We start from the raw sequence: 26,618 nt of genomic DNA on the forward strand, positions 1-26,618 counted from the left end.
TAAAAAATTGCAATGTTTGATTGAAATGAAATAACATCTTTTAGGTAAGAAAAGCTGTATTTTATCTAAAAAGTGAAATAAACTTGTATGTACATGAACATGTTTTGTCTCATTTGTGTGTGCTACGTGTACATGCAAATGAAAAGAAGGCACTCTGTTGAGAAGTCACAATGCTAAAATTGCATGCAGTAGAAGTGTGGGATGGGAATGACAGGTGCATCTCGGATAAACAACTCTTATTCTCATGAGGATGTGCTGCAAAATGTGCTCCTTCTGTGGCTCTTTCTCTTGTGCCTTACCCAACCTTTTCTGTACCTCTCCTAGCATGCCTGTACTGCAATGTCCAAAATAAGAACATACATGCAAAACAGGAGTGTTTCTAAATTTTTTACATTTCCAATGAAATTAGTGCAGAAATGTAAACTGAAAAAGATGTGTTGCAAGTCTCTTCACTTGCAATGCACAGCCAGCAGTCAACATATCTGCTGATTCTCAATAGCTTGCGAGGTGTCAGTTGTAGGTCCGAATTGTACATTTGCAAATTGAGTCAACCTTCCTTTCCCTTCGTGTCCTGGAAACAGGTAAGCTTGTGAATTAACCCTATGATTTGGCAGTATAGAACAAATTGAGCATGGTGGGTTTATAGGATCTGACAGTGGGTCAAACAGGAAAGATTGCCGGTGAAAAGAAAAGAAAAATATTTTATTTCTGTGAAAAAAATGGTTCTGAAATGGGAATGAATTGGATTTAAAACATAATTTGGGTAAAACTGTTGAGATTGAAAATTAGGTGAATTAAGATAATGTTATGTTTCCAGATTTCCTGCCAAAATTTAACAGTAAATGAACATTCAAAAAACATATGCATATACGTGGCGGGAGATATGCCACATGACCAACATTTAGCATTATAATTCGGATTAGACTTAGCCAATTTGGCTGGAGTAATAAATGCTCTGTGCATGAAGAAATAATAGTGTTGTGATATATTTGCTGATACCGATATTTGTTTGATTTTAGCAAACAGACGATGCCATATTTCATCTTCAAACATGAAGCCCAAATCAAGTTCCCATTTCAGACGTATAGGGCAAATCTTAAAATTTGAGGTGAGCATATTGTAAATTTTAGAGGCTCGAACTTCACCACCTGTGGTAAGGTGCATTAGTCTAAGGGCATCAGGAGTAAGAATTTCATTGGAAAATTGGGCAAGTGCATCAAGGCAGGAATTAATTAAGTTGTTGTAAAATTGAAAGTCTTTCTTAGTAATGTTAAAAATGGTGGAGAATTGCTGAAAGGAAATCTGGAAGCTTCTTAAATGTATCTTCTGTGTTGATGTGCCCTTTTCCTTTGTTAACATATTTTTAGGAAGTATAGCCATTACAACTTATTTCCCATCTGACTCTGCAAGACTTTATGACTTATTCATCTGTATAGCTTTAAAATGTATTACGGCTAACTGGAAAGACTCTAGTTTACTTTCCACCAAAATCTGGTGGAACACTATTTGTAACACTCATAAACTAGAGATGTGCATGGCCAATAATCACAACACAATTCCTAAATATAATGCTAAATGGTATTTTTTCACCAGGTATCTTAACTGTTTTAATGCAACTGCTCATGGTACATAAATCTACACCCTTATATTAGCATCATTATTCATATTTCCATACATATTCAAAAATGCTAGAACTTGATAATGTTTGAAATGATTATATTATTTTGATGAAATAATCCAATATACCCATTCCCCACTATCCTCTTCCCTCCTTATCCTTATATGTCTCTAGTCTGTCTCCCTGTACGTCTCCCCCCAAATCTCTATTCTCACTACATATAAATCACTCGTTGCAATCAATTCTAAACTACATGTTATATTAATGCGGTTTATATCTATTATAGTTCATATTATATTCGCAAGTGAATTTAACAAATTACTTAGCCTTATAGAAATAATATTACAAAGGATCAAAATCACTTACTATGTCATTTCTCTGTGGTTCTTGTTTTATTCAAAGTCTGTAACCTGTTGATATCTGTATCAAAATCAATATTTTAACAATAAAAATCATTAAAATAGGAATATAAAAAAAAAAAAAAAAAAAAAAAAAAGATAATGTTATGTTAACATGTTCGTTTTTATTAGTAAGTAAACAAAGTGCTATAGCTACAATTTTCAACTGTGTGTTGATCAAAAATAGTGGTCAATGTTGTTTTAAAAAAAGACAAAACTGCAAATTGTTTTCGTCCGTTTTGAAAAATGGGAGAGAAAGGTGGTCTTTCATAGAGAAATGGTGATACGTAAACCTTTGACCCCAGCTTTAGATGTTATCTGTCCTAGCCAGGTTCTGTCTGATGTAGTGGACAGATATCATTTCTGGAAAAAAAACCTCATGACCATAAAAAACAAATGCTGTTGACTCAGTGCTTGGTTGTTTCTAAATGTGCAACAGCCAGCTTCTGCACTGAAGGAACAGTCCACATCAAGACATTGAAATGCTGTGTGTGTCGCTTCCTGGTACGCCATACATGACTCATTTCTTATTGAAATCAAGGCATATGATGATTGCAAAGGGCACCCTAGACTCGTTGCAATGTTGTATAAAAACTACAAAAACAGATATATTCTGTGCAGGCAACTCTTTCAGGCATCACACAGAGGCATATACAGTAAGAGCACATATAAAAATATACAAATTGCTATGTTAGCATTAAACATGCTTAATTTCTGCAGATTACAAAGTGCTTTATGCTAGGTCTAGGCACCCATTGTTTACAGGAAAAACATATAAGAAATAACAAAACGGCACTGCATACCCAAATGCACACAATGTGTATAATTGGTATATCAGGATGAGTGGCTGGAGAGACTGACTTTTAAAGCAAGTCTTAACAGGTTAATCTACTGCTGTGATGTCAAACAAATTACAACGGAAGGCATTTCAGAAAGAAGCTACGCTAACTTACCCTTTCCTACATTCTGGCAGGGATATGTGTTACTATAATTAACTGTAACTTACTACTGGTGTATTCTCAGAAGTCTGCAGAATTTTTCCTGAAAAAAACATTTTGACATTTTATTGGGGGTTGGGAAAGGGCATATAAAGGGTTGGGCGGAGTCAGGAATAAAAAAAAATAGGTAAACGATGAGGAGCTTGGGGGGAACCCCCTACAAATAATCCCAAAAAATGTAAAAAAAAATATTCGCCAAAAATTAGGCGGAAAAACACCTGTCGTAAATACAGGTGTCGATGAAATTACATAGGACCGTCTGGAGTAGGCCAGTTACCCATAGCAACAGCTTGGTGAATCAATTCGCCCTCTCCAGGTTTAAGTGAAGGGTAAATTAGAGTTACTCAAAGTAACTTCTTTCATTGATGGTGCAAGCATCAGTTCTCTCTGGTACTTCTAATATCTTTGCATGCAAGGTAGAATTCCATTTCACAAACGCAAAACACTTTTTTTATGAAACGGTGTATTTCTCATGACATCTTAGAAAGGAATGTATGACTGGAAGTCTCCCATACTTTGGGCCTTATTCATTAGCCTGTTGCCTGTTTCCCCGTGCACATCTCTCTCTCTCCGTCTTTGTTCTTTTGCCTTTTGTTTCCCATGTCACCCTCTTCTCCTTTAGGCCTAACGCTGTCGTCTTTGTAAAGCTTGTGATACAGGATGTGTCGGTGCTTGACTTAGCAATACTCCGTGGAATATTAGTTACACATTCAGCACATGCTCTCAAAGCCGGCAAAAGAATAAACACAAAAAAGCAGATACTGATTGTTAGATAGAATCGACATGTTCCTCCAACACATGAAATAAAACATGCATACCCGAATTACTTCTCGCATGGCATAGAAATACAAAAAATGTAAAGTTCCAGAATCCGTCCAAAATGGCTCCTGTGTCCTGTTCCTAAAAGCTTGTCATAATGAACCTTCCAGTACCTGTGTGCCATCGTCAATATGTTGCTTTAATTGCATGGACTAAAATAAATAGCAACTCATATAATATCATCCATACGTATCTTCCAACAAATGACAAGAAACAACTGGAATAACTGTGGCAATGTGCTTGTTTCTCTTCAAGCGCCAGTGACGAAAACATACAAGACCTTGTGATGTGTTCCCTCTCCCCAAACGCTGTATGATACACATTGCAATAAACGTGACGTTATCGATACATATTGGAACATTTATGAATTGAAAACACTTTAATACTTGCGTTATACCGTTCAGAGTGAATACAAAAGTGCAAGTTGTCGTCCATCACCAAACCCACGAAATAAACAAGATTACAATAACTGTGTGTACCATCCATGCTTCCCTCTGCATCACTGCAATGGCTCTTTGGCAGTTTGCATTGGTTTCTTAAACTGCATTTAATAAAGTACACGTTTAGTAGTTGTGTGACTTCGACCTTTTGACTTCTCCAGCAGATCAAATAATGAACGTTGCAGTGACGGTGTGATAGCAAAGTGTAGGGTGACCAGACGTCCTGGGACAGTCCTGGAATTAGGCATCCTGTCCCCAATCCCAAGTGTGGGTTTTAATTTAAAAATGTCCCCGTTTTTGCGACAGGGAAAGTGCCTGTCCCGGTTTTTGGATAAAGGGAATATTACCAGCATTAAACAATTGAATATTGATGGTGGGCAACAATTAGAAAGCAAGCAAACATCAGAATAATTAGCTTTTTACATTCTGTTTTTTCTGACATGCCAGGCTGGGCTTGAACCCGCAACCTTTCAGTAGCCACCATGCACATTACCAGCTTGAGCCACACAGACTGAGTGGGAAACCAAACAGATTGGAAAGCATGAAATATTAAACAAAGCAAAACCTCCTTTGTTAACCCCTTACGTGCCAAGGACGAGTATTCTCATCTTTTTTGCATTGACTTGCATAATAGCCTAGCGATGTTTACATTACAAATGAAAACCGCACTGTTAATTTGCAGGATAGCCATTCAGTCCTGGAAAAATGACGTGCACATAAGGGAAGAAGGGGGGCAGCAGGGTTTGCCATGATACTCCTTCTTTTATGTTTGTGCCCGTCCCAGTTTTCTATTTTGCAAATTAGGTCACCGTAGCAAAGTGCAATAACGGTGTGTTATCAACTTGCATGGGACAACAAAGTAATGCCTCAGGTCCAGCACATGACAAAACAAATCATTGCGATAGTGGTGTTACATCGCCAAGCTCATGTGACGAAAGAGAAATGGCATTGTGTTTTGTGGTCCTCGCAGTTCCAGCAGCACTAGAGAATACAATGATTCAATTCCTTTTGAAATGTCTCTAGAATCTGTCAGATCTGTAGAGCTTCCAATGCATTATCCATCTGTTTCAGTCCATAAAATACAACACTAGTTGAATTTAGAACGGGCAGGATAAAGCAATGAGGTAAAGTGAGGCTCTTTAGAAACAGAAGTATTGGTGATTCTTTACTTCCAAAGCCAGGATCACTTACTTGATCAATGATCACAGATTTGAGCTCCAGTGCTTCATGCAGACTGGCCAGTGGGCAACATGTCTTTATTGTCGCTCACAAGTGGGTATGCGACCACCGCGGGGGAATGTTCAGACTCCAATTTGGCCGACGGCAGCTGGTCACACAGTCTGAGTTCTAGGTTCTCTGCGCTCAAATGGCAGGCCGTGCCACGTCCCTCCTTGCGGTGTGCATAGTTTGAGGGGCCCACCTTTGGTCTCTCTGATAACTGGCTCTCTCTCTTTTCCGCTGGCTCGGGGTTCCGGAGCCTGCAGAAGAGAATGGCCACGAAGCTCTTCTTGAAGTTCTCGTTCATGAAGGTGTACACCACAGGATTGTTGAAGGAGTTAAAAAATCCCACTGCCTGGACAATGGCGATGATCATTTTAATGGTTATGTCGTCATACTCTTCTTCCAAGTTATCTATAGAATTAAAACAGAAATAGATGTGATTACCAGGAGAATTATCAACGCAAAGTGAAGTTCAGCCCATGTGGAGGATTTTCAAGAATCCTTCCCCAACTGCACTGTATAATCAATTTCCCCAATCTTCATTAGCACCCTGGGCAGGGGCACTAGCCAATTAGGGAGCTCCCAACGTGGACTGTATCTTCTGTATAAGCCCATGTTCCGAGATGCCCCGGGGCTGCGTGCCCCCAGCTCCATGCCTCCTTTGCCCTCCCCGTCTTCCCCATGTCATCTTTCACATCCACGAGGAAACACACCCAAGTGGTAAAGGGAGTTGTAATTTAAAAAAAAGAAACATACTTACCTTCAGTAAGTCGACACCATCTGTGGGAGAGGGAGTTCATTTTCAATTTTAATGACAGAATCAACACTTCCCCCTCCCGCGGGTGGCATCACAGGCTGACTAAAGGGAAGTACTTTTTTAAAGATGGGATTATTTTAGTCAAGGTTATAATCCCAGATTCGCGTGTGCAGGAATACATTGATTGGAAAGAATTCTGAAAGATAAAGACAAGGAGGAAACCAATGAACTCACGGAAAACGACCTGGCATAAAATTAAATAGTCAAAGTGGTCGAAGAATCCAAAGACGGTCACGAAGCGGAGTTGAAAGTGTGATAAAAGTTTCACATGTAAACTAAATTTTACACAAAAAACAAAAAAAGTACTTTTTCTTACAATTCCAATGAACACCTGCGTGTGTTACTCGCGGGCGCTAGTGGTGGTATGCACCTCAGCATTGGGCCGACACTCCTGGTAACAGCTTCTGCCGTCTGTGTTAATTGACCCTCGCTTTGCTTGGGCCCTTAACTTGGGCGGAGGGTCCGTACTGGCAGGGTCAGCCTGTGTGTACAGTGTATATCGCCTCAATATCTTGCACTATTTGTTTCTTAATATTCACAACTCAGTGCCAGATTACGCAGCTGTTGATATTCAAAGTAACATAGTTCAGACTGGTGAAAGTGCCCTGATTATAAAGGGCTTCTTTTTTTAAGGATTTGCCCGCACATCAAAAGCAAGCAGGTTGATAATCTTACATATTTAATTAAGAAGCTAAAAACCTCTCTCTGTGAAATATCTTATTCATGAAGTCCAACATGTTGAATCATCAGAAACAAATACATGTCACCAAAAAAGCGGGAGTTGGATATATCTATGGGTGTACAGCTGATAATTGCTCTCTCAATTATTACACCATAATAAGTAGGTATTTGTCAGAGATAGTTAAAGGATAGTTTTGTATGCGTAAATTAAGACTGCAGTACAAAGCACGTGGACTCCCTTAACTTAAAGCCTACAACTACCACTATGAGCCTCATTACAGGTTCAGCGTCACAGGAAACCATTGTGGTGAAATGGCGATCCAGAAATGATTGCATCTTTTCTGCCACTTACCCGCAGTTCCAATTTCTGGGTTGTAGGTAAAGTGGAGGATGTAAGCAGTTAAATCCTCCAATTAACCTCCAAAAATTAAAAGATTTACTGCATCGGAGTTCCTGTCCATGGTAAAACCAATGATCCCCCCATGGGGTCCTGTGGGCTCAAAAAAGGGGAATTACACTGCCATACCACCACTTGTAATTCCACAGTAAATTCCTCAGAGGACGTGGTGGTAACAGTAATAGAGCTTGGGGGCATTTCCTACAGAATTACCACCAAACTCATGATGGGGCCAAATGCTTTAATAATTCAAAAATGACACAGATGAAAGATACATTGTATCTCAGAAAACATGCTTATATTTATTGACCTATTTGGCATGTGTGCAAGACTGAAACATATTAAGAGTTCGTTACAGATATCACAAAGATTGCAGAATGTGTTCTATTACCTAAGGTAACAAGTTAATATTTGTCCATTACACATACTTAAAAAAACGTGCAGTGTCCTTTTAAGTCAGTCATACAAACATAGACTTCAGTTGTTGTTATTCTTTTTTTTTCTAGTTTTTAATATATCCCAAAAAAAAGTATATATAGGCTTTTAATGTAGTTTAATGGTTGTATAATTGTACTGTAGCACCTTGAAGCATCTAAGATGGAATTACCAATACTAATTTCAGATCCAAATAACCGGACAGGCTCAAAGAATATGGCAAAGTACTACTTTATTATCAGGATTAATATAAAGTAGGGCAAACTGGTGAATGACAGGCATAAATTGACACACTCACACCCAAGTGTGATTATACAAAGGTTGTATACCTCAATATGATATTTGATATGATATGGCATTTATAATGTGCCTTAACACAAGTGTTACAAGGCGCGATGAGGAAAGGGAGGGGGAACAAAGGGAAGACAGAGACAACAATCTTACTAGGCCAGGTGACTTCTATATTTCGCAAGTGCAATGGAAGGGGGAAGGGGAAATGTGCGGGGGGAGGCGGAGGTGGCAGTGCAGTACATGGGATCGACAGTAAAATAAATAGAATAAATAAAAGCAATAAGTAAAAGGGCGGCAAGCTGTTGGCAAGTACAGACATCAGGTGTCAAGTGCTGGAAGGGGGCTATACAGATATAGAAAACAGTCCCCAGTGCAGGGGTTGCCAGGGAGGCAGTGCAGCGGTGCATCTGGCGGGGGAAGGGACCTGGGCTTGAGATCAGAGGGTAGTCAGGTGACCAGTGCAGTTTCACTTTCAGCCAGTAGTTCAGCAGGGGAGAGGAGGAGAGAAAGCAGAAGCAAAGAAGAAGGTTTTGAGGTGCTTTCAGAACTGCAAAATGGTTCTCTTCAAGTTTCAGGGAGGCAGGGAGGCAGGGAGGCTGTTCTAGAGGGAGACCCCAACCGAAGAAAGAGATCTACCCCAATTTGTTGCTTGGAGAAGCGACTTACCCTGAGGGAGTTGGAGGTGGATGAAGAAAGAGCTTGTGAAGGAAGACACTTAGGAAGAGAGAGTTGAAGGTATTGAGGCCCCAGGCAACATGAGGCCTTGTGAATAATGGAGAGGGTTTTGAACTTAATCCTCACAGCCACTGGGAGCCAGTGCAGAGATTTCAGTCCAGGAGAGATGCGATCCCTTGGTTTGAGGCCAAGGACAAGTCTTACAGTACTGTTCTAGATGAGTTGTAGAGGGCAGAGAGTGGAAGCAGGCAGATTTCGAAAGAGGCTGTTGCAGAAGTCCAGCCTAGAGAGCACCCGAGCTCTGGAGATGAACAAGTTACTTTCTTACCTGGTAACGTTCTTTCGATGGGAAGGTCCGACGACGTATTCCATATCTATGACAGGTAATGTCCACAGCTGTGCTGCTTCGGAAAATCTTTGGCGTCTGCGTCCTGCGTCAATGACGTCGATGCGCCGCCCCGAGGACCTCCTCTGATGGCCGACGTCACCCGATGTGATAAGTAGGACGCACGATGCCCATAGCTTCAGTTATAGTTTTTTCCCAGAACGTGTGCCACCAGTTTTCTGCCAGTCAGACACACAAGGCCTTGCGGAACGCTGCAATCGCAAAAGAAATTCTGCAGCGGGGAAGGCAGGGAGGGAGCGATATGGAATACGTTGTTGGACCATCCCATAGAAAGAACGTTACCAGGTACGAAAGTAACTTGTTCTTCGAGGGGATGGGGTCCTCTGACGTATTCCATATCTATGACAGACTCCCTAAGCAGTACCAAGCAATGAGGTGGGAAAGAATTTAGAATACAAATTTAGCATGCACAATCAAATAGCGGAATAGAGCCTTGCCAAAGGCCAGATCTTACCCCCTGATGGAATCGAGGGAATAGTGACTTACAAAAGTATGTACTGAAGCCCAGGTGGCTGCATCACAGATGTGACGAATAGGAACTCCCCTCTGCATGGCAGTAGACGCAGCCACTCCTCTTGTAGAATGGGCCCGCAAGCCAGTCGGAGGGTCCTTACGCGCCAAGCGGTAACACTCGGAGATAGCTAAAATAATCCAACGAGACAAAGTCTGTTTCATCACAGCTTGTCCCGAACGCTTTCCAGCGTAACCAATGAAAAGTTGATCGTCCACTCTGACCCGGGACATGCGCGAGATATAAAAGCTCAACGCTCTCCTAGGATCAAGCCTATGGAGCCTCTCCTCTTCCTTACCAGGTAGTAGAGGAGGATAGAACGCCGGAAGAACAACCTTCTGGCTCAAATGAAATTCCGAAACCACCTTCGGAAGAAAAGAAGGACGAACTCTAAGGACAACCCTGTCCTTGTGAAATACAGTGAAGGGTGGCTTAACTGAAAGTGCCTGTAACTCACTCACTCTGCGAGCGGAAGTAACCGCAACTAAAAACACAGTTTTCAGAGTTAACAGCCTCAAAGGGCAAGAATGTAAAGGATCAAACGGAGCACCCATAAGGAACTTAAGAACAAGGTTCAAATCCCAACCTGGCACCAAAAAAGGTGATGGAGGGAACACATTAGTGAGCCCTTTCAAAAACTGCGAAATTAAAGGAATCTTAAAATAGGAACACTCTTCAGACGAGCGCTTAAATATGGACAGCGCCGCCAGGTAACCTTTAATGGTCCCCACTTGCAAGCCCCTGTGGGCCAAAGAAAGCAAAAAAGACAAAACCATAGGAATGTCGCAGTCAAAAGGATCCACATTCTGAACTCTGCACCAGTCGCAGAACTTTCTCCAACGGCAACGGTACAGAGACTTAGTTGCTGGCCGCCTAGCCGAGAGCAACACCTCCATCATGTCTTCAGAGAGGTCCCAATCCTTATACCTCAACCTTTCAGAAGCCAAGCGTGAAGATTGAGGGATCTGACCTCTGGATGGAGAACCTGACCCCCCTCCCGTGAGAGCAGATCGTCTCAGTAGGGAAGACAACGTGGAGGGCAGATGGACAAGTCTGGAAGGTCCGGGTACCACGTCCTCCGGGCCCATGCCGGAGCAATGAGGATCATCCGGGAACCAAACCTCCGTAACCTCCGCAACACTTGCGGGATGACGGGAACTGGAGGAAACGCGTACAGCAGTGGGAATGACCACTCCACCACAAACGCGTCTCCTAAGGCTCCTTTTGGAGGAAATTCCCGCAAGCAAAACCTTTCGCACTTCCGGTTGACACTGGAGGTGAAGAGATCCACTTGAGGGGTCCCCCAAAGGGCAAAGATCTCCAGGAGAATCTCCTGAGCCAGCTCCCACTCGTGAGAGATCGTGCTCTGCCTGCTCAGAGCGTCTGCCGTCTCGTTGTCGTCTCCGGCCAGATTAACTGCTGAGATCAAAGCTTCCTGCTGGATGGCCCAGAACTCGAGCTGCATCGCCTCCCTGCACAGCGGAAGGGACCCTGCCCCGCTCCTTTTTGTTGAGGTAGTGCATGTCCACCGTGTTCTCCGTCAGAATCAGGACACTCTTCCCGCGCACAGTCGGCAGAAAAGCCTTCAGGGCTAGCCTGACAGCCCTCAGCTCCAACAGATTGATATGGAGTCTGGACTCCGACGGAGACCATGGAGTCTGGACTCCGACGGAGACCAACGGCCGCTGACTGTCAGCTCGTTGGCATGAGCTCCCCATCCCGTTAGGGATGCGTCCGTCACGATCGTCACCTCCGGGCAGCCAAAATGGGACCCCCTTCATCAGATTGCCCTCGACGGCCCACCACAGAAGGTCCCGGGCTACCGAGGGCGGCACCTGAACAGGGTCCGACAGCCTGCCGGAGGACTGAGACCACTGGAGCTTGAGTGCCCACTGCAAAGATCTCATCTGCAGACGAGCCTCTGGCACCAGAAGAATGCAGGATGCAATGAGGCCGAGCAGTCTCAAGAACTCGGACGCTGGGAGAGTCTGGGCAAACTGAAACTTGTGCACCATCTGCTGAATGTGAAGAGCCCTCTCCTGAGGATGAAAACACTGCCCCAGGGATGTGTCGAGCACTGCTCCGATGTACTTGAGCCGCTGCGTCGGTGTCAAATGGGACTTCTTTAAATTGAGGGAGAAGCCCAGCTTGTGAAGGGAGTGGCAGGTGATGGACAGATGATCCAGGACTTGCTCGGAAGAGCCCCCCCTGATCAACCAATCGTCCAGCTAGGGGTAGACGTGAATCCCCCCTTTCCTGAGATGCGCAGCCACTACCACCATGAGCTTGGTGAAAACCCTCAGGGCGGAGGTCAATCCGAACAGCGGGACCCGAAACTGAAAGTGCGAGTCGCCAACCGCGAACCTCAGGTACTTCTTGTGCTTGGGATGGATCGGCACATGGAAGTAAGCATCCTTGAGGTCGAGAGACACCAACCAGCCCTGAAGTTGAAGGGCCTGGAGGACTTGAGAAAGAGTCACCATCTTGAACGTCGAGGGTGCCGAGCGAGTCGGCGCTGGCGTCGACAGAAAAGGCGTCGACGTCGAGCGAATCGGCATCAACGTCAGCTGCAACGCCTCCAGCATCGGCGGCGTCGTCACTGTCCTCGAAGCCGGAGCTCCGAGCGTGTCTCTAGACAGCCTGGGCACCGACGACATCGACGACCCCCTCGAGGACGGAACCTCGACAGTAATCATCACAGGCGTCGACGTCTTCTTTGAAGACGGCACAGGATCACGCGGTCTCGAGCGCGTTGAGGACCTGGAACGGGCATGGCGAGAATGGCTACCCTTGTCTGAGCGGGACCTCTCCCGCGAGCCGTGCCGACCACCCGAGCCCGTAGGCGTACGGGTGGTGTCTCTCAACGGGTGCCGACCGACCCCACTCAGAGGCACAGACGGACCGGTGCCCTGCGATTCCAGAATCGCTAGCATCTGCTTCCTGAAGGAAGCCCATTCCTGCGGTGTCGCTTGCATGGAGGGATAAGTGACCCGCCGATGGGCGGAGTCCTCGGAAGAGGACGGGAAGGCGACCTATGCCGGCGCTTCCTGGAATGCCTAGAAGAGGCGGAGGAGTGGTGAGACCGACTCCTGGAAGGAGACCCACCAGACTTCCGACAATGACGCGGAGAGTCACCCGAGTGATCGGTCGAAAGCCCCGCAGACCTCGACTTCCGGGGCTTAGACACCCGACCTACCGACAGTTTCTTCTTGCGTTCACACAAGGCCTTCACAGTGAGCGACTGGCAGTCGACACAGTCGTCCATATCGTGGGCCTCCTCGAGGCACCAGAGGCAGGCGTCGTGCGAGTCCATGACCGACATCTTGGACCCACAGTCCCCGCAGTTCTTGAAGCCCGGACGCGAAAGACATCGCCACAAACAAACCGAACAGGTTCAACGAACCGAGAAAGAAAACAGTAACTCCAACGAGTCGAGGCATACCGAGATTCACGAAGCGAACACGTTCGCGGAAAAAACAGAACTGAGGCTATGGGTGTCGTGCGTCCTACTTATCAGATCAGGTGACGTCGGCCGTTGGAGGAGGTCCTCGGGGACGGCGCATTGACGTCATCGACGCAGGACGCAGACGCCAAAGATTTTCCAAAGCAGCACAGCTGTGGACATTACCTGTCATAGATATGGAATACGTCGGAGGACCCAATCCCCTCAAAAGTGAGCTTCTGTGGGAAGGAGAGGAAAGGAAGAATACCTTTGAGGAGGTGCAGCAAGTAGTGTGACTTCTTAGAGACTTCAGAGATGTAAGGAGAGAAGGAGAGTGTGGAATCAAAGATGACCCAAAGGTTTTTAGCCTCACAAGTGGGAGCAGGAAGAGGGCCAAGAGAGGCTGGCCAGAGAGTGACAGGAAAGGAGGGAGCAGGTGTGCTGATGAGGAGAATCTCGGTGTTACTGGCATTAAGGCAGAGATCATTTGCGGCACACTTCTCCTGGATAGCAGACAGACAGTCAGAGATGAGACAATGTCAGGAATATGGGATGGTGGAGGCGAAAGAGGTGTGTAAAGCTGAAAAGAGCTTAGTATTGATACCTGGGCTGGAAAAAACTACATTTCCCAGCAGCCCTTTTTCATATCGTAGTACTTGCTGTGTGCGTTGACCAGCTGTCTGTAATTAACAACAGCTTATCAAGGGCCAACGGCGCACGGCAGGTGTGGCTTATTGTTTCCATGAGGCAAAGCCATGCCGGCGGTTTGTGCGGCCCAGCGCACGCTTACAGCAGGATTCAGCAATCTTGGCAGCACATGGAGAACTATGTGGTCCTAGAAAGTACGCGTGGATAAGCACATGAAGCAAAAAGACTCACGCTACTCCATTAAAGCTCTGCTCTTCTCCTGGCGTGGACAGGGCGAGCGGGGTCGCTCTCATTTCCATCAAGGCGTCATCTTTTCTCGTCTGGGATGGCTTGCGAGTCTCCCAGACACACAGATAAGTGCTGAATGCTTTTGTTGCTTTTCGTGAATTAACGTAGGGCAATGTTTGCAGGACTTATTTGAGCATATGATATGAGTCGAACTCTTGATTAGACCAGGTCTGGAAATTACTGAATGTTTGACACTAAGGAGGCAATCAGCAGTCACGCTGTACCACATACAGTTTATCATTAGGGGCCTGCTACCTCCTTATATATATATGTGTTGGAGTTCATTCTATGTGGGTGTTGGTCCTACATGTTTTATGAGTGTTTATGTTGCTTTTGCTTGCCCAAAAGGGCCATGTGTCATGTTCTTCATGTTGGACAGTCATAGCCCCTGAGTTTGTTTCATTCACACTTGCTTATATGTATTCCATGTCCTAGTAATAACTACATGTGCCTGTATCAAGAGGCTATTAGAGATAACGGTTACACTATCTAAGGTCCTTATCAGCCTGTATTAAGGGGGAATATTGGTGATCTATGTGTGTGTTATGTTTCATGGTTTACCATATTAGACAGTGTAGGGTTATTCCCTGTTTATTCCCCTATCCTATCCACTGTAGGTTTTTTCCTAACCCTCTCTCCGGTTTTCCATAACCTCCCCTTCCCCGTCCACAACCTCTTCCTAACGCTCGTTCCCCCATTGGCTGCCACGTGGTATCCTTTGGTTTGAATATCAGGTATCTGTGCCAACCACGGGTGGAGGGTCGACTTCATTTGGCTTCTGGGGTTCGGGGGAGAGTGTTCACACTTTTCTCCCCTATGATGTTTTTGACAGACAAGGAGAAGAAGTGGCAGAAGGGAGCCTGAAAATGAGTTGAGCGTTATCCACATAGCATTGAAAGTTGAGGCAGAGAGGGGCAATGAGGTGGGCAAGAAGTGCCAGGTATTGGTTAAACAGCCAGAGAGAGAGATTAGTCCCCCGTGGAACACCACAGGTAGAGATAGATATAGAGGAGAGGAAGGACCCAAGTTGGACCTGGGAGGGTCGACGCAGAGGAAATTGGTCAGCCAAGCCAGGGCCTGATCGGTGATACCCAGCTTATTATGGATACGGTTGAGCAGGATGACATGTTTGACCATGTCAAAAGCAGAGGAGAGATCAAGTAAGATGAGGACACAGGGGGTGTTTGAATCGAGTTTGGAGAGCAGGTCTTCACGGATTTTCAGGAGAGCAGTTTCCGTGATTCTGGCAGCTCTGAAGCCAGACTGAGGGTCATGAAGACAACCAACAGATATGTGAAGATTAAACTGGGAGATGGCCAGATTTTCCAGGAGTTTGCCCGGGAAAGGACTGATGGAGATTGGGCGATAGTTAGCCGAGCAGGACAGGTCGGCAGAAGGTTTCTTAAGAAGAGTGTGCACAAGGGAGTGTTTCAGGGGGGAAGGGAAGAATGCAGTGGCGAAGGAGTGGTTGCAGAAGTCAGCCAGAGCAGGGGCCATTGTGTATATGTGGTCCTTGATGGTTTTGCAGGAACAGGGGTGAACCAGTTTTGACAAGACTTTCATAGATCGGACTTCTCTAGAAACCTCATCTGGGGAGAACAGGGGAAAGGCAGAGAAAGAGGGAGGAGAGGTGGTCGATGAAGGGCCAGTAGAAGAACAGTTAGTATAGGGGACATGAGTAGAGAAAGAGAGAGAGGACAGGATGTCCTGAGTTTTAAAGATGAAATGAGAAGCCAGGGCCGTACAGAGGGCCTGGAAGGGGACAGGAGATGTAAAGACGTCAGCAGGATTGGCCAGCTCCTTGCAGATTTTAAAGAGTTCGGCTGAGTTATTAGATGCTGCAGAGACGCAGACTTGAATGTGAGCTCTCTTCTTGGTGCAGACAGAGAGCTGATATTGCCTTTGGAGCAGGTGGCAGCCCAGATTGTCAGAGGATGTACCAGAAGCACACCATATGCTCTCAGCCACCCTTCACTTGTGTTTAAGTGTGGCAAGGTCTGAGTCATACCAGGAGTTGCACTTGGCTGTGACCTTCAAGCGGATCCTCATGACAGGGGCAAGAACATTGAGAGTATCAGATATAGCAGAGTGAAGCATGGAGAGGGCTGTGTCAGGGTGTGAGTCATCCAAAGGCGAAGGATGGTGTGAGAAGGTGGCAGCGAAAGCCTCAACTGCCACACGCTTCATGGATCAGATATCCGAGAAGGTAGGTGGCAGTGCTGGAGTTGGCTCGCCTGAGGGGTGGAGAGAATGAGCTGGGAGGAAAAGAGAAAGTGATCACTCCAGGAAAGAGGAGTGGTGAGAGGGCTAGAGAGGGGAAGGTCTGTAGAGATCAGAACATCAAGAGTGTGCCCTGCAGAGTGTGTCAGGCCAGAGGGGAGGATAGAGAGTGAGCGAGAGTCGCAGAGGTTGCAAAAGAGTCCAGAGGAAGGACAGGAAACATCCAGGAGGATGTTAAAATCTCCAAGAAGGAGGAGCTGAGTGGTTGAGGCCAGGAGGGAAGAGGAGAGGGCCGCCCACTCAGAGAGGAAGGAGGAGATCTGACCAGGTGGTTGATAGATGGTAGCCACAGTAAGAGAATGGCTAGGAGAGAGAGAGCCCACAGAAGAGGCATTCGAAAGAGGAGTAGGCCTGTGTGGGAATGACAGAGGCAGGAATCCACTCGGGGAAGATCAGGGCTACACCCATTCCAGAACATTTGGACCTAGGAGCAGAGAGGATCTTGTAGCTGTCAGGGAGGAGGGTGTCAAAGCTTGTGACAGAGCTGGCCGTGAACCATGTCTCATGAGACCGAGGAAATCAAGGTACATTTCTTCAAGGAGGCAGCAGATGTCAGAGAAGTGTTTGACAGCTGAGCGAGATAAGAGTGGCAATATGGAGAAGGTTGCCGTCCTTAAAAGACTTCCGGGGAGGGGTACAAATCAGAGGTACACCCTGCAGAGGTGTAGAAGAAGCCTGAGGGGGAGCAGAAGAGGGAGGAGGAGAGGGCAAGGGAGTCAAGGAGGAGACAGCAGGCAGAGGCAAGAATTCTGTGGAGGGAAGAGAGGGGACAGCAGGAGAAAGAAGGAAATTGATGAGGCATGGGAACCATCTATCAAAGAGGAGGAGATTGACCTGAGGGCCTTGGACCAAGACGGTACCATTCAGGTAACCATTGATGAGGACCTTAGAGGAGTGGAAGGACGCTAGGAGGGCTTTGCACCCGGTGCCACCATTAATGGGATAAGAAGAGAGAGAAGAAAGCACAGAGACCATATGAAGGGTCCATAGGTTTGGTGAGGGAATGACAAAGAGGATGTTGGGCAGGGTTTGCATAAAGAAGGAACTGGTATAGGTGTCAGTGATAGGGAGGCCTGGGTTGCAGAACAGGATGTCCTTTCTAAACGTATTCCTACCAGATTTTGTGAGGAGGGTAGGATAGTCGAAAGAGACGCAGTTAGAAAACATAGGAGAGACAGAGAGCACCATAGAGTAGGTGGGGAGGGGAGAGAAGCGGAAGGGGAGGTAGCGGTGGGGAGAAAACACTAGGGAAGGATGCAGGGAGGGGTGCAAGCAGATGAGATAAGGAGAGACGAGACAATAGTAGACAACTGAACAAAACAGCAAGGGCTCAGACAGTAGTAGAACAGTTTGCTAGGTGAATGCTTTGCTAAGAAGGCAAAGTCAAAGACAGCACTACTTTCACAATGCAATTAAATGAAACACACCTAGGTCTAAGAGTCCTGTATAGTGGGAGAAAGGCCTAGGTTTCACAATGCAATTTAAATACTTTCACAATGCAGTAAAAATACTGCAGATGGCACAATTATTCTAGTATATGTAAGGTTGCTATGTGGCAGGGTATTCAGGGTAGAGTGATGGTAGAGTGATGGTTCTATTCCTCACCCGGGCCACTCCTACCTTACTAGTCACTGATGGTTGATGGCTGGCCACTGGCTTCTCCTTCTGACACCTGCAGACACGATATGGAGCTCCCTCTGAAGGAGCAGCCCTTTGATTTGGGGCCCATAGCCGCAGGGTCTACCGGGCAGAGGGCTGCCCTGGGAAGGTTGGTTAAGAGTAGCGACACAAACTATCAGGGGAGAGTAGCTGGCTGGGAGGCAGGAGAAAGGAGGGAGAAAGGGAGGGCTCAGAGGCGGGCACAAAAAGCAGAATGTTCAGGAGGCCCTAGAACAGCAACAAAAGCACCAACACAGAAAACACACAATGCTGTTTACAATATGGTTCAGGGAGCTCTTACCCCTGTGGATGCAGAGATGGAGATATGTGTCATCTGTGACATCATGCTACGTGGCAAACTAAAACATATTGAAAGGAGGGATTGGTTAAGGGAACGTATGTACCTATAGTATATATAAGTGTTAATAACTTCATTGAATACCCCTTATCTGGTGGGTATGTCTTGACCACCTCCTAATACATATAATGCTGATTACAGCTAGAATAATGGCACTGGGTTGGTGTTTGCAACATTGTATAGCATGTTGCTACATAGACCCTCTGATTGGTTGGCATGCTTTCCCAAACATGGACTTTCAGCTCATTAGCAGCACGTAAGCAAAACGAAATTCAGGTGCTGCAAGCAACGTCAGACTACACCCACTTCCCCAATTAGCCCATCATCTCTCATCGTCTGTCTTCAGTCAGGCCCCAAGCCAAGGCTTCTCCTTTGTAGTGGACCGTGAAGCCTGTTCTCTGACACATTCAAGGGAGTGTAGGTGCATTATTATCTTTGTTTGACTTCATGAATAGCCCTTGTTTTCATCTTCTGAATCACGTGTGAGGAGACCACAAATGTTTCCATTGGGACTTTCTAGTTACTGCTATTTTACCCGTCTTGGCCTCTAGAGACTTGCTCACTCCGTCTTACATGGGTTTTTCGCATCTTTACTTGTTCAATACTTACTGATTTTTTCTCCTTCGCTTAATCTAAGAGAAATATGTCTTACCTATGGCTTATCCATTTTACTCCCCTTGTGTCTTGCTATTATTCATTTAAGTAGCATCCTTGATCCCAGGCAAAGAGATTCCTCTTTATTCCTCACATAAAACAGTTTTTCCAGCATCTACTGACTCTGCAGCTGTGCTCTGTCTCTGAGGTAGCTTGATTAGTTTCAACACAAGTCTAGCGTTCTTCTTCCCATCATGGCTTCTCAAGCCATCTTATGTTTTCCTCTACTGCAAGCTTCCATATGCCTCATCTACCTTGCGTTTCTGCATATATACATTTATTAGTCAGCAGGTTACTTTATCTTCTTTGCATATACAATATCTTCATATGTGATGAAATGTTTCTCTTGTTACTCCTGTTAAATATTTATCTTTTAAGTATTTTCATTTTGTTTCAGTGTGACTTTGTTTGTCTCCTTCATGACATTACTCTTCCTTTGTTAGCTATCTCTTATAACTCCATGATGTCCAATAGTGTCTGCCGACATCCTTCCACCCTCTCAGTGCGAAGGTTCATTTGCTACGGTTGTCTGAGTGCATATTGTCTCTCATACACTCAATGTGGTATTGAGATTACACCTGGTATCCCAAATAGGGCTCTTCTCCTACTATTCCAGTATGACAGAGGAGAGGAGGCATGAGCTAGGGATGACATGGCCACCCGCTGCGCTACATAATCTTGGGGTTATGGTTTGGAATCAAGCTAGAAGTAGCCTACCAGATACACCTACAGAATGGGAAAACATTAATTGTTTTTTAATTTCCTTTAATTGTATTGCTGGTTTGTACCACAACTTATTGCAAACCATGTTGCTTTAAAGCACCCCACCCCATAGGGGGTGTCAGATGGCATAAGAGATGGGAAAAGGGGAGGAAACAAAGAATCAATGATTTCTCAGCATATAGTCATAAGACAGAAGCATTGCATTTCTTAATATGAAGATACACCTGGGAAACGTGTTCTTTTAGGTAGGTATATGAATGCTATTTGTGTCTATCTGACTCTAGATCAGCCAGTTCAACTTTCCAGATGGGTGGGAAGAAACCATTAATTAAGAGCATTGTTTGCTAACAACAAGGATTATCCGCTGGGAAAAAAACATAATTGTCCCTTTTTGCACCGGGTCATGTTTATCATAAATTATCGATGCATAACTTGTGTGTAGCTGACACAACCATTTTTTCTGATCGTTGAACATGGTTGGCCTTCTGGGTTATGTGTATTTCCAAACATCTGTGTCATTCTTCTCAAGGGACTGTAAAGAGTTTTTTCTTGAATATAAAAATGTGTTTGTTCTCCAATGTAATGCATTTAGGCATGTCTTTCAAGAGTTTGAATGCTTCTGCAGTGAAGGATGGTGCTTCAATATGTTACTTTGGAACTTGGGTTAAGGTTGTTTCCTCCTCTAAACCTTAGAGTTCTTCTTCTGGTCAGGAATGAAGAAACCTATTTTGGACTAGCAGAAAATAGGGTTGGATTTAAAAGGCAAAGCATTTTGTGCACAAACCTGGATTCCTTCGGGGCCAGTTTAACACTTTCAAGCCTGGAGAAATGAAGGTCTGGGCTCTGAGGCCCAGAATCAAATTCAAGATGGTGTTGTGTTGCCATACTAGAACCTAGGTAAATGTTATTTCAGTACACAAGGTTGCTGGATTGAACTAATTTTCTGTTGAGATTAATTTGTTGTCACATCTGTGGGTAGGGGGTTATTTTCCTAAAAAGGTATGGTTGGAAATGTGATTTTCAGGCTGTTTTGTTTATTTGTGGGTAGACAGTTAGGGTGGGATCCAGTATGATCCCTAGGTTTCAAGTCTTTAGATTGGCTTAGGAGGAGGACTCATTGAGTTTGGCCATTAGAAGGGAAGGGTTGGGGGCAATGTTGAGTGACTGGAAAATGGCCACTTTCTGAGAAGGCTCTGACAGAGACTGTCCATATCCTGACGTTCATCCTGCTTTTTGGCTCTATCTACAAATCAGACACGGTGGCCTAGACTCCTGAAGGCATGTGTCTGCGATCTCTGTGGTCCCAGAACCTCCACTACCTACATCCTGCATCCTGTGGGACTGGTGATTGCACCACATACCCACCCTGGACCACTGATTGCGTCTAACTAGTGACACTGCCTCCCGACAGCTCTGGGAGGGAGGAGGTGCTACGCTGTGCTGCCTCCTTGTGCCCCGGCTGGATCTGGAGACCTAACGGCTTGAACAGCCTGCATCCTCAACCTCTGCCTCTTACGAGGGCTCCTGGCCTCTCCACACCCGTTGCATCGCAAGCTCCAGTCCGGCAGCCTGCTGCCCTGGGCAGGAGAGGCCATCCAGCTAGGAAGGCAGGTTGAGCAAGTAGATCGAGAAGCTCCACCGGAAATACCAGTGAGTATTCGGGGTGAGAGTTCATATATTCACAACACCGGACACCTCCTAGAAGAAATGTGTGTCCAGCCCCTACCCCCTCACTGCTCAAAGAATCCTGTGTGTTGGGGCACGCAGGCCTCTGTGGACCCTCCGAACAGCGGCCTTGCATGAACCAACACATGCCCCCATGTATACAAGATAATTAAGGTTGCGTTCCCTTCAGGGATCTCGGGAACACTCTCAAACCAACACACACTGAATAGTAGACTGCAGAGGTGCTCCCTGAGAGAGTAACACTTTCTGGTGCAAAAACCTGTTGTGGAGCCCGTAAGAAGCACTACGCCTGACGCCCTACTATGGCAACCCTAAAAAACAAGCTAAAATAGACCAGTTTTCCAGGTCTGACCAGACACTCCCCCCCTGCTGAGATGATGGACCCATCCCAACTGGACGTGTTTGGCCTGAACTAAACACTGTTAGCTTTGAAAAACGCCACTGATAATCTTGGGGCTAAAATTGACTCTCTGACCTGCAAAGTAGATGTCTTCGCAGTCCAGATCAATAAACTCTGCAGCCGAATTACTGTAGCAGAGCGGAGGATTGGCGATGGGGAGGACAAAGTGGAGATTCTTCAATGTGAGGTGGCCAAGAAATTGGTGGCTAAGAACGAAAACCTCAAAGGAAGGTCCAGGAGTAACAATATCAGCATTACTGGTGTTGTTGAGGCCACCCCTGTAGACAATATGGAGGCATTTGTTGAAAATGGAGGTCCTTGAAAATCCACCAGTTACAAGCATGTTTATGGTAGAGTGAGCACACAGGTCCCTGGCATCTAGACCTACCCTGGGGGCACCAAAGAGAGCTATTATTGCTAGAGTTTTTAGTTACTGAGACAGGGATATCCTACTCTGTGCCATCAGAAAAAAGAAAGAGCTGCAATGGTGATCAACGACCATTAGCCGTTTTCCTGATTTTAGCCCTCAAGCCCGCAAGTATAAGACCAAAGAAAAATGTTTCAGGCAGTGAAAAATATCCTGAGAAGAAAGGAAGTTTGCTACTCCATGCTATTCCCAGCCAAGCTCAGGTTAGTGCATGACGGCAGAGTAACCTTTTTTACATCCATGGATGCCACAGATAATTTTGCAAAGGACATTCCAGACCCGAGGGGCTCACCCCGAAGGTCACCTTAGAGACTTCTCCCGCTGGGATTATCCTGAAATACCCTGGTCACTAGGGCACTCGATCCATGGGTGTAAATAGGCTCTAAAGCAGCAGAACTATATTACTCACAACCCACATACAAGTGGTAATAAAGCAACAGATACATTAACAGGCCTTCTGTCATTGTTTGGGGTTACTTTTGGGGGATGAGCAAGGTTGGGGTGGGGATCAAGGGGCTGCTAAGTTTCTGTTTCTTGTGTGGGTGGAGGGTGGTTTTGAATGGTGGTTATGTTTGTAAGTTGAATCTTGATTTTTTCAGTTTAGGGGGGATACCATGTGTCGACTGACGGTGCACGCGAATACTGTGAGCTCCCATGTTAGACAAAGGTTCATGTCCCATTTAAATAATTCCTAACAAGGTCCATGGGTATTGCACCAACACCAGCTGGAAGCCCAAGAAAATGTAAAGCATGGGATTGCAAAAGGGTCTAACATGAACATCTCATTGTTAACCTGGAACATACAAGGTTTCACTAACTGCAAGAAAGTGTGTTTGAGCACAAACTATGCTAAAAATAACAGGGTAAATATTTTATGCCTACATAAAACACACCTAAGATGGGACAGTAGGCTCTCCAACCTGGCGGGGTGGGGTATCCACACATATCGCTCCTCCTTCTCGACAGATTCCCGGGGAGTAGCTACCTACATCCATCATTCGCTAGAATTTAAGCTCCATAGCCAAATTGCCAATGAGAAGGGACATTACCTACTGCTTGCAGGGTAGATCGCAGGATGGTGGGTTCTTATTATGAACAAATATGCTTCAAATAATGACAATCTAAAATGTTTTCAATGCTGAGCTGCCCATTTGCAAACATTCTGGCTATGAGGTCATGTGGGCGGGAGACTTCAATGTTCCAATCTCCCTAGATTTGGACAGATCTTCTACAAACCAGCTCCCGCTTCCGAGAGCAGCCCAAAAATGGGCGACCATAGCTGAATATCATGCTCTCCATGACTCCTTGTCCAAGGAGGATAGCTCAGCGGCAGCATGCTCGACTTGGAAACAAGATGACACAGAGCAACACAGGTTCGATCCCTGGGTCCGCGCTTAAAAACCTCTGGGTATTAAGCGCGTTATAAATAACCTATCATATCATACTACACCTCACATCTAGGGAATATTCCTACTACTCAGGGGTACACGGCAGCTCTTCAAGGGTAGATTGTGTCATGGGGTCCTCTGATTTTGCTCGAGATATTGCAAATGCTCAGATTCTCCCCCAAACTCTATCCAATCACTCCCCAGTATTAATAAGGTTCCTAGGCCCGATCCGCCCCCCTAGACACTTGCGCTGCTGCTTCAGTGCTCACGCTCTAGAAGATGCAGTCTTCGCAAAGAAATAGGGTAGGACATTCAAACATTTTTGAAAGTGAACATAGGTTCAGTAATGGATCCCAGGGGTTGTATGGGAAACCTTCAAGGTGTACATTAGGGCATTCTGTATGGCAAAGAAAGGTTGTGTCCTGAAATCCATACACAGATCCATGTCTATCCTTGAGCAGGAGATTAAAAACCTAGAGTTGAAACAGGGCCTCCTGGATTCCCCAGAGGTACAGTCCCAGCTTCAGACAACCAGGGAAGAAATGGTTATCCTGACAACCAGAGAAGAATGGACTCATACGCTGAGGGGAACCACCCGAGTCGGACACTGGCCTGGGCGATTAAACGAACATCAGCTGGATACTATAATAGAAATTGAAGACATGGAGAGGACCCCTACTAACGATAATGTAACAATCAATATTGTGTTCCGCGACTATTATGAGATACTATATTCCTTCCAGACATAGGCTGGACATGACTCTATAGGGCAATATCTGGACAGAATGGCTCTGGGGTGGTTGGACCCAGCTCTAGGGATGGCCTTAAATGACCCCCTTCTCACCAGGAGTTCCATAGAGTGATCCTCTCTCTCCCTAATGGAAAGGTACAGGGTTCTCAGCAGAACTGTGTACAGCATACGCCAATCTCTCGACTCCTCATCTTTGTGTTAAGTATGAAGCGGCCAGATCGTTGGGTGTGCTTCCTGAATCCACCAGGACTGCCCTCATAACTGTATTGTTAAAACCCTCCAAAGACCCCCACAAATGCTCCTCATATACACCACTATCTCTAGTCAATACAGACAATATGATCCTGGCAAAGATACTGTCTTTCAGGCTTCTCCAATATATGCCTGCACTGGTCCTCCCCGACCAAGCCTGCTTCAGGCCTGGTCGCTCCACCCAGAATAACCTGTGTCGCTTATTCAGACTTATTCATAATGTGAATCCGGAGATCCTAATTGCTGTAGCTGCCTTGGATGCTGAGAAGGCCTTCAACTCGGTGGAATGGCCATTCTTGTTTGAGGTTCTTTGACGATTGGAGTATCATGCTCAGAGAGGAGTCAAATTTAATTTCCATCTCTCCATAAACTCCCTTTATACGGATGATATGATGCTATGTGTGAAACACCACAGAAAGAATATACAACCATTGGTAGAGGAAATAGCCCAGTTTGCAGACCTTTCCAGTTTGAAGATCAACTGGACTAAGTCAGGGGTGCTCCCATTGACCCTGAGTGTTGACCGCTCCGACATCATTGAGGCTTTCCGGTGGTGCCCGGTGCCCTCAGGGCATCTGATATCTGGCTATACTAGTCACACCTTCCCCGAAGGAACTGTATAAAACAAACTATGGAGGTACTCTAGAAAAACCTGAACATAAGATGGACATGTGGATCCTCTTACCTAGCTCCCAAGCAGTCCCAATGTCACTGGCAAAAATGGTGATCCTCCCAAAACGTTTATATATCTTCAGTAATGTCCCAACCTGGCCCACACCGGGATTCTGGTCCCCGCTCCGGAGCTTAATGATTTGGCTGGTTTGGGTGGGAGGGTAAGCTAGGGTTTCTTACGATACCCTGACCCTGCCGTATGAACAGTGGGGCCTAGAATACCTAGATATGTATGCTTATTTCTTAGCGGCACAGTTTCAATACTCAGTCTGGTGGTGGTCCCCTATCGCTGAACTCCACCATATCCTACTTGAAAAGGTAACTTAACACCCAAATAATATGAAATGCCTGCTCCTGGGCTCCATGGTTAGGGGGGAAAAAACAAAATGCAACCTGTGGCTATCACCTGCACAGCTTGGGACCAGTTACGTCGCATAACAGGACAAGAGGGCTGGTTCTGCCCGAAACTTGCTCTATACCAGGTCAGTGGAATACCTCTTACCCACAAAAAAAATCTTTCTATAACATTTTGAGAGATTGGGAATCCAAACATTGGGTGATATTCTTCAGGATGGGAGCTTTATCACATGGGAAGACCTGAATGATAGAGGGGAATAGACTGCAGTTACTATGATGATATACTTTCGACTGTGTGAGGTAAAAAAAAATGGCCAAACTTCCCGCATGCACCTTCATTCTCCCCAATACTCCAGTATGTCATAACTCCTCCAAACACTAAGAAGTTGGTGTTATCCATATATAAACTTATCAGATCACAAAAAGTAACCCACATTCATATTAACAAGGTTAAATGGGAAATGGCACTTGGGAGTGCCAGAAGAAAAATGGAGGAAGATTGGTACTCAAACACGCAAAATGTCCATGAGCAACCGTCTGTGATTGATACCTTTCAAATTCATACACCAGATGTACTATTCTCCAGTCCGCCTGCACAGGTTCAACCCAGGCAGACCTCCCCAAACTATTAGATGTGGATACAACCCGGCTGATTTTGTCCATGTCTCTTGGAGCTGCCCACAGTTACGTCCTTTTTGGGATAATACAGCGATGGCTATGCCTCAGATACAGGGTACTCAAAGGCAATGCACCCCTGAACTATGGTTGTTGGCCTTTCTCGAGTAGGAATCAAAGGATGTAATGAAATTGGTGGCAATGGCATCTGTGGCTGCAAGATCCTTAATAGCTAGGGTGTTGGGGAAACAAAGGACTTCCTGTTTTCAGGAGTGGATAAACAGCATGAACATGTGCACGAGGAGGGAAGC

At 45.6% G+C, this 26,618-nt stretch overlaps 1 protein-coding gene across 1 annotated transcript in view; it reads right to left on the reverse strand.

Moving 5' to 3' along the window:
- Nucleotides 1–2,118: 2,118 nt before the first annotated feature.
- The window catches only part of LOC138491998 (pyroglutamylated RF-amide peptide receptor-like), a 453,788-nt gene continuing 429,288 nt past the window's right edge, over nt 2,119–26,618 (reverse strand). The window contains exon 5 of the mRNA XM_069618908.1: nt 2,119–5,905. Coding sequence (XP_069475009.1) covers nt 5,499–5,905 — 407 coding nt within the window. The 3' untranslated portion in view covers nt 2,119–5,498. The remainder of the gene's footprint in view (nt 5,906–26,618) is intronic.

The sequence above is a fragment of the Ambystoma mexicanum genome, chromosome 10 (genome assembly GCF_040938575.1).
Source record: "Ambystoma mexicanum isolate Mex_15411 chromosome 10, UKY_AmexF1_1, whole genome shotgun sequence".
NCBI lineage: Eukaryota > Metazoa > Chordata > Amphibia > Caudata > Ambystomatidae > Ambystoma > Ambystoma mexicanum.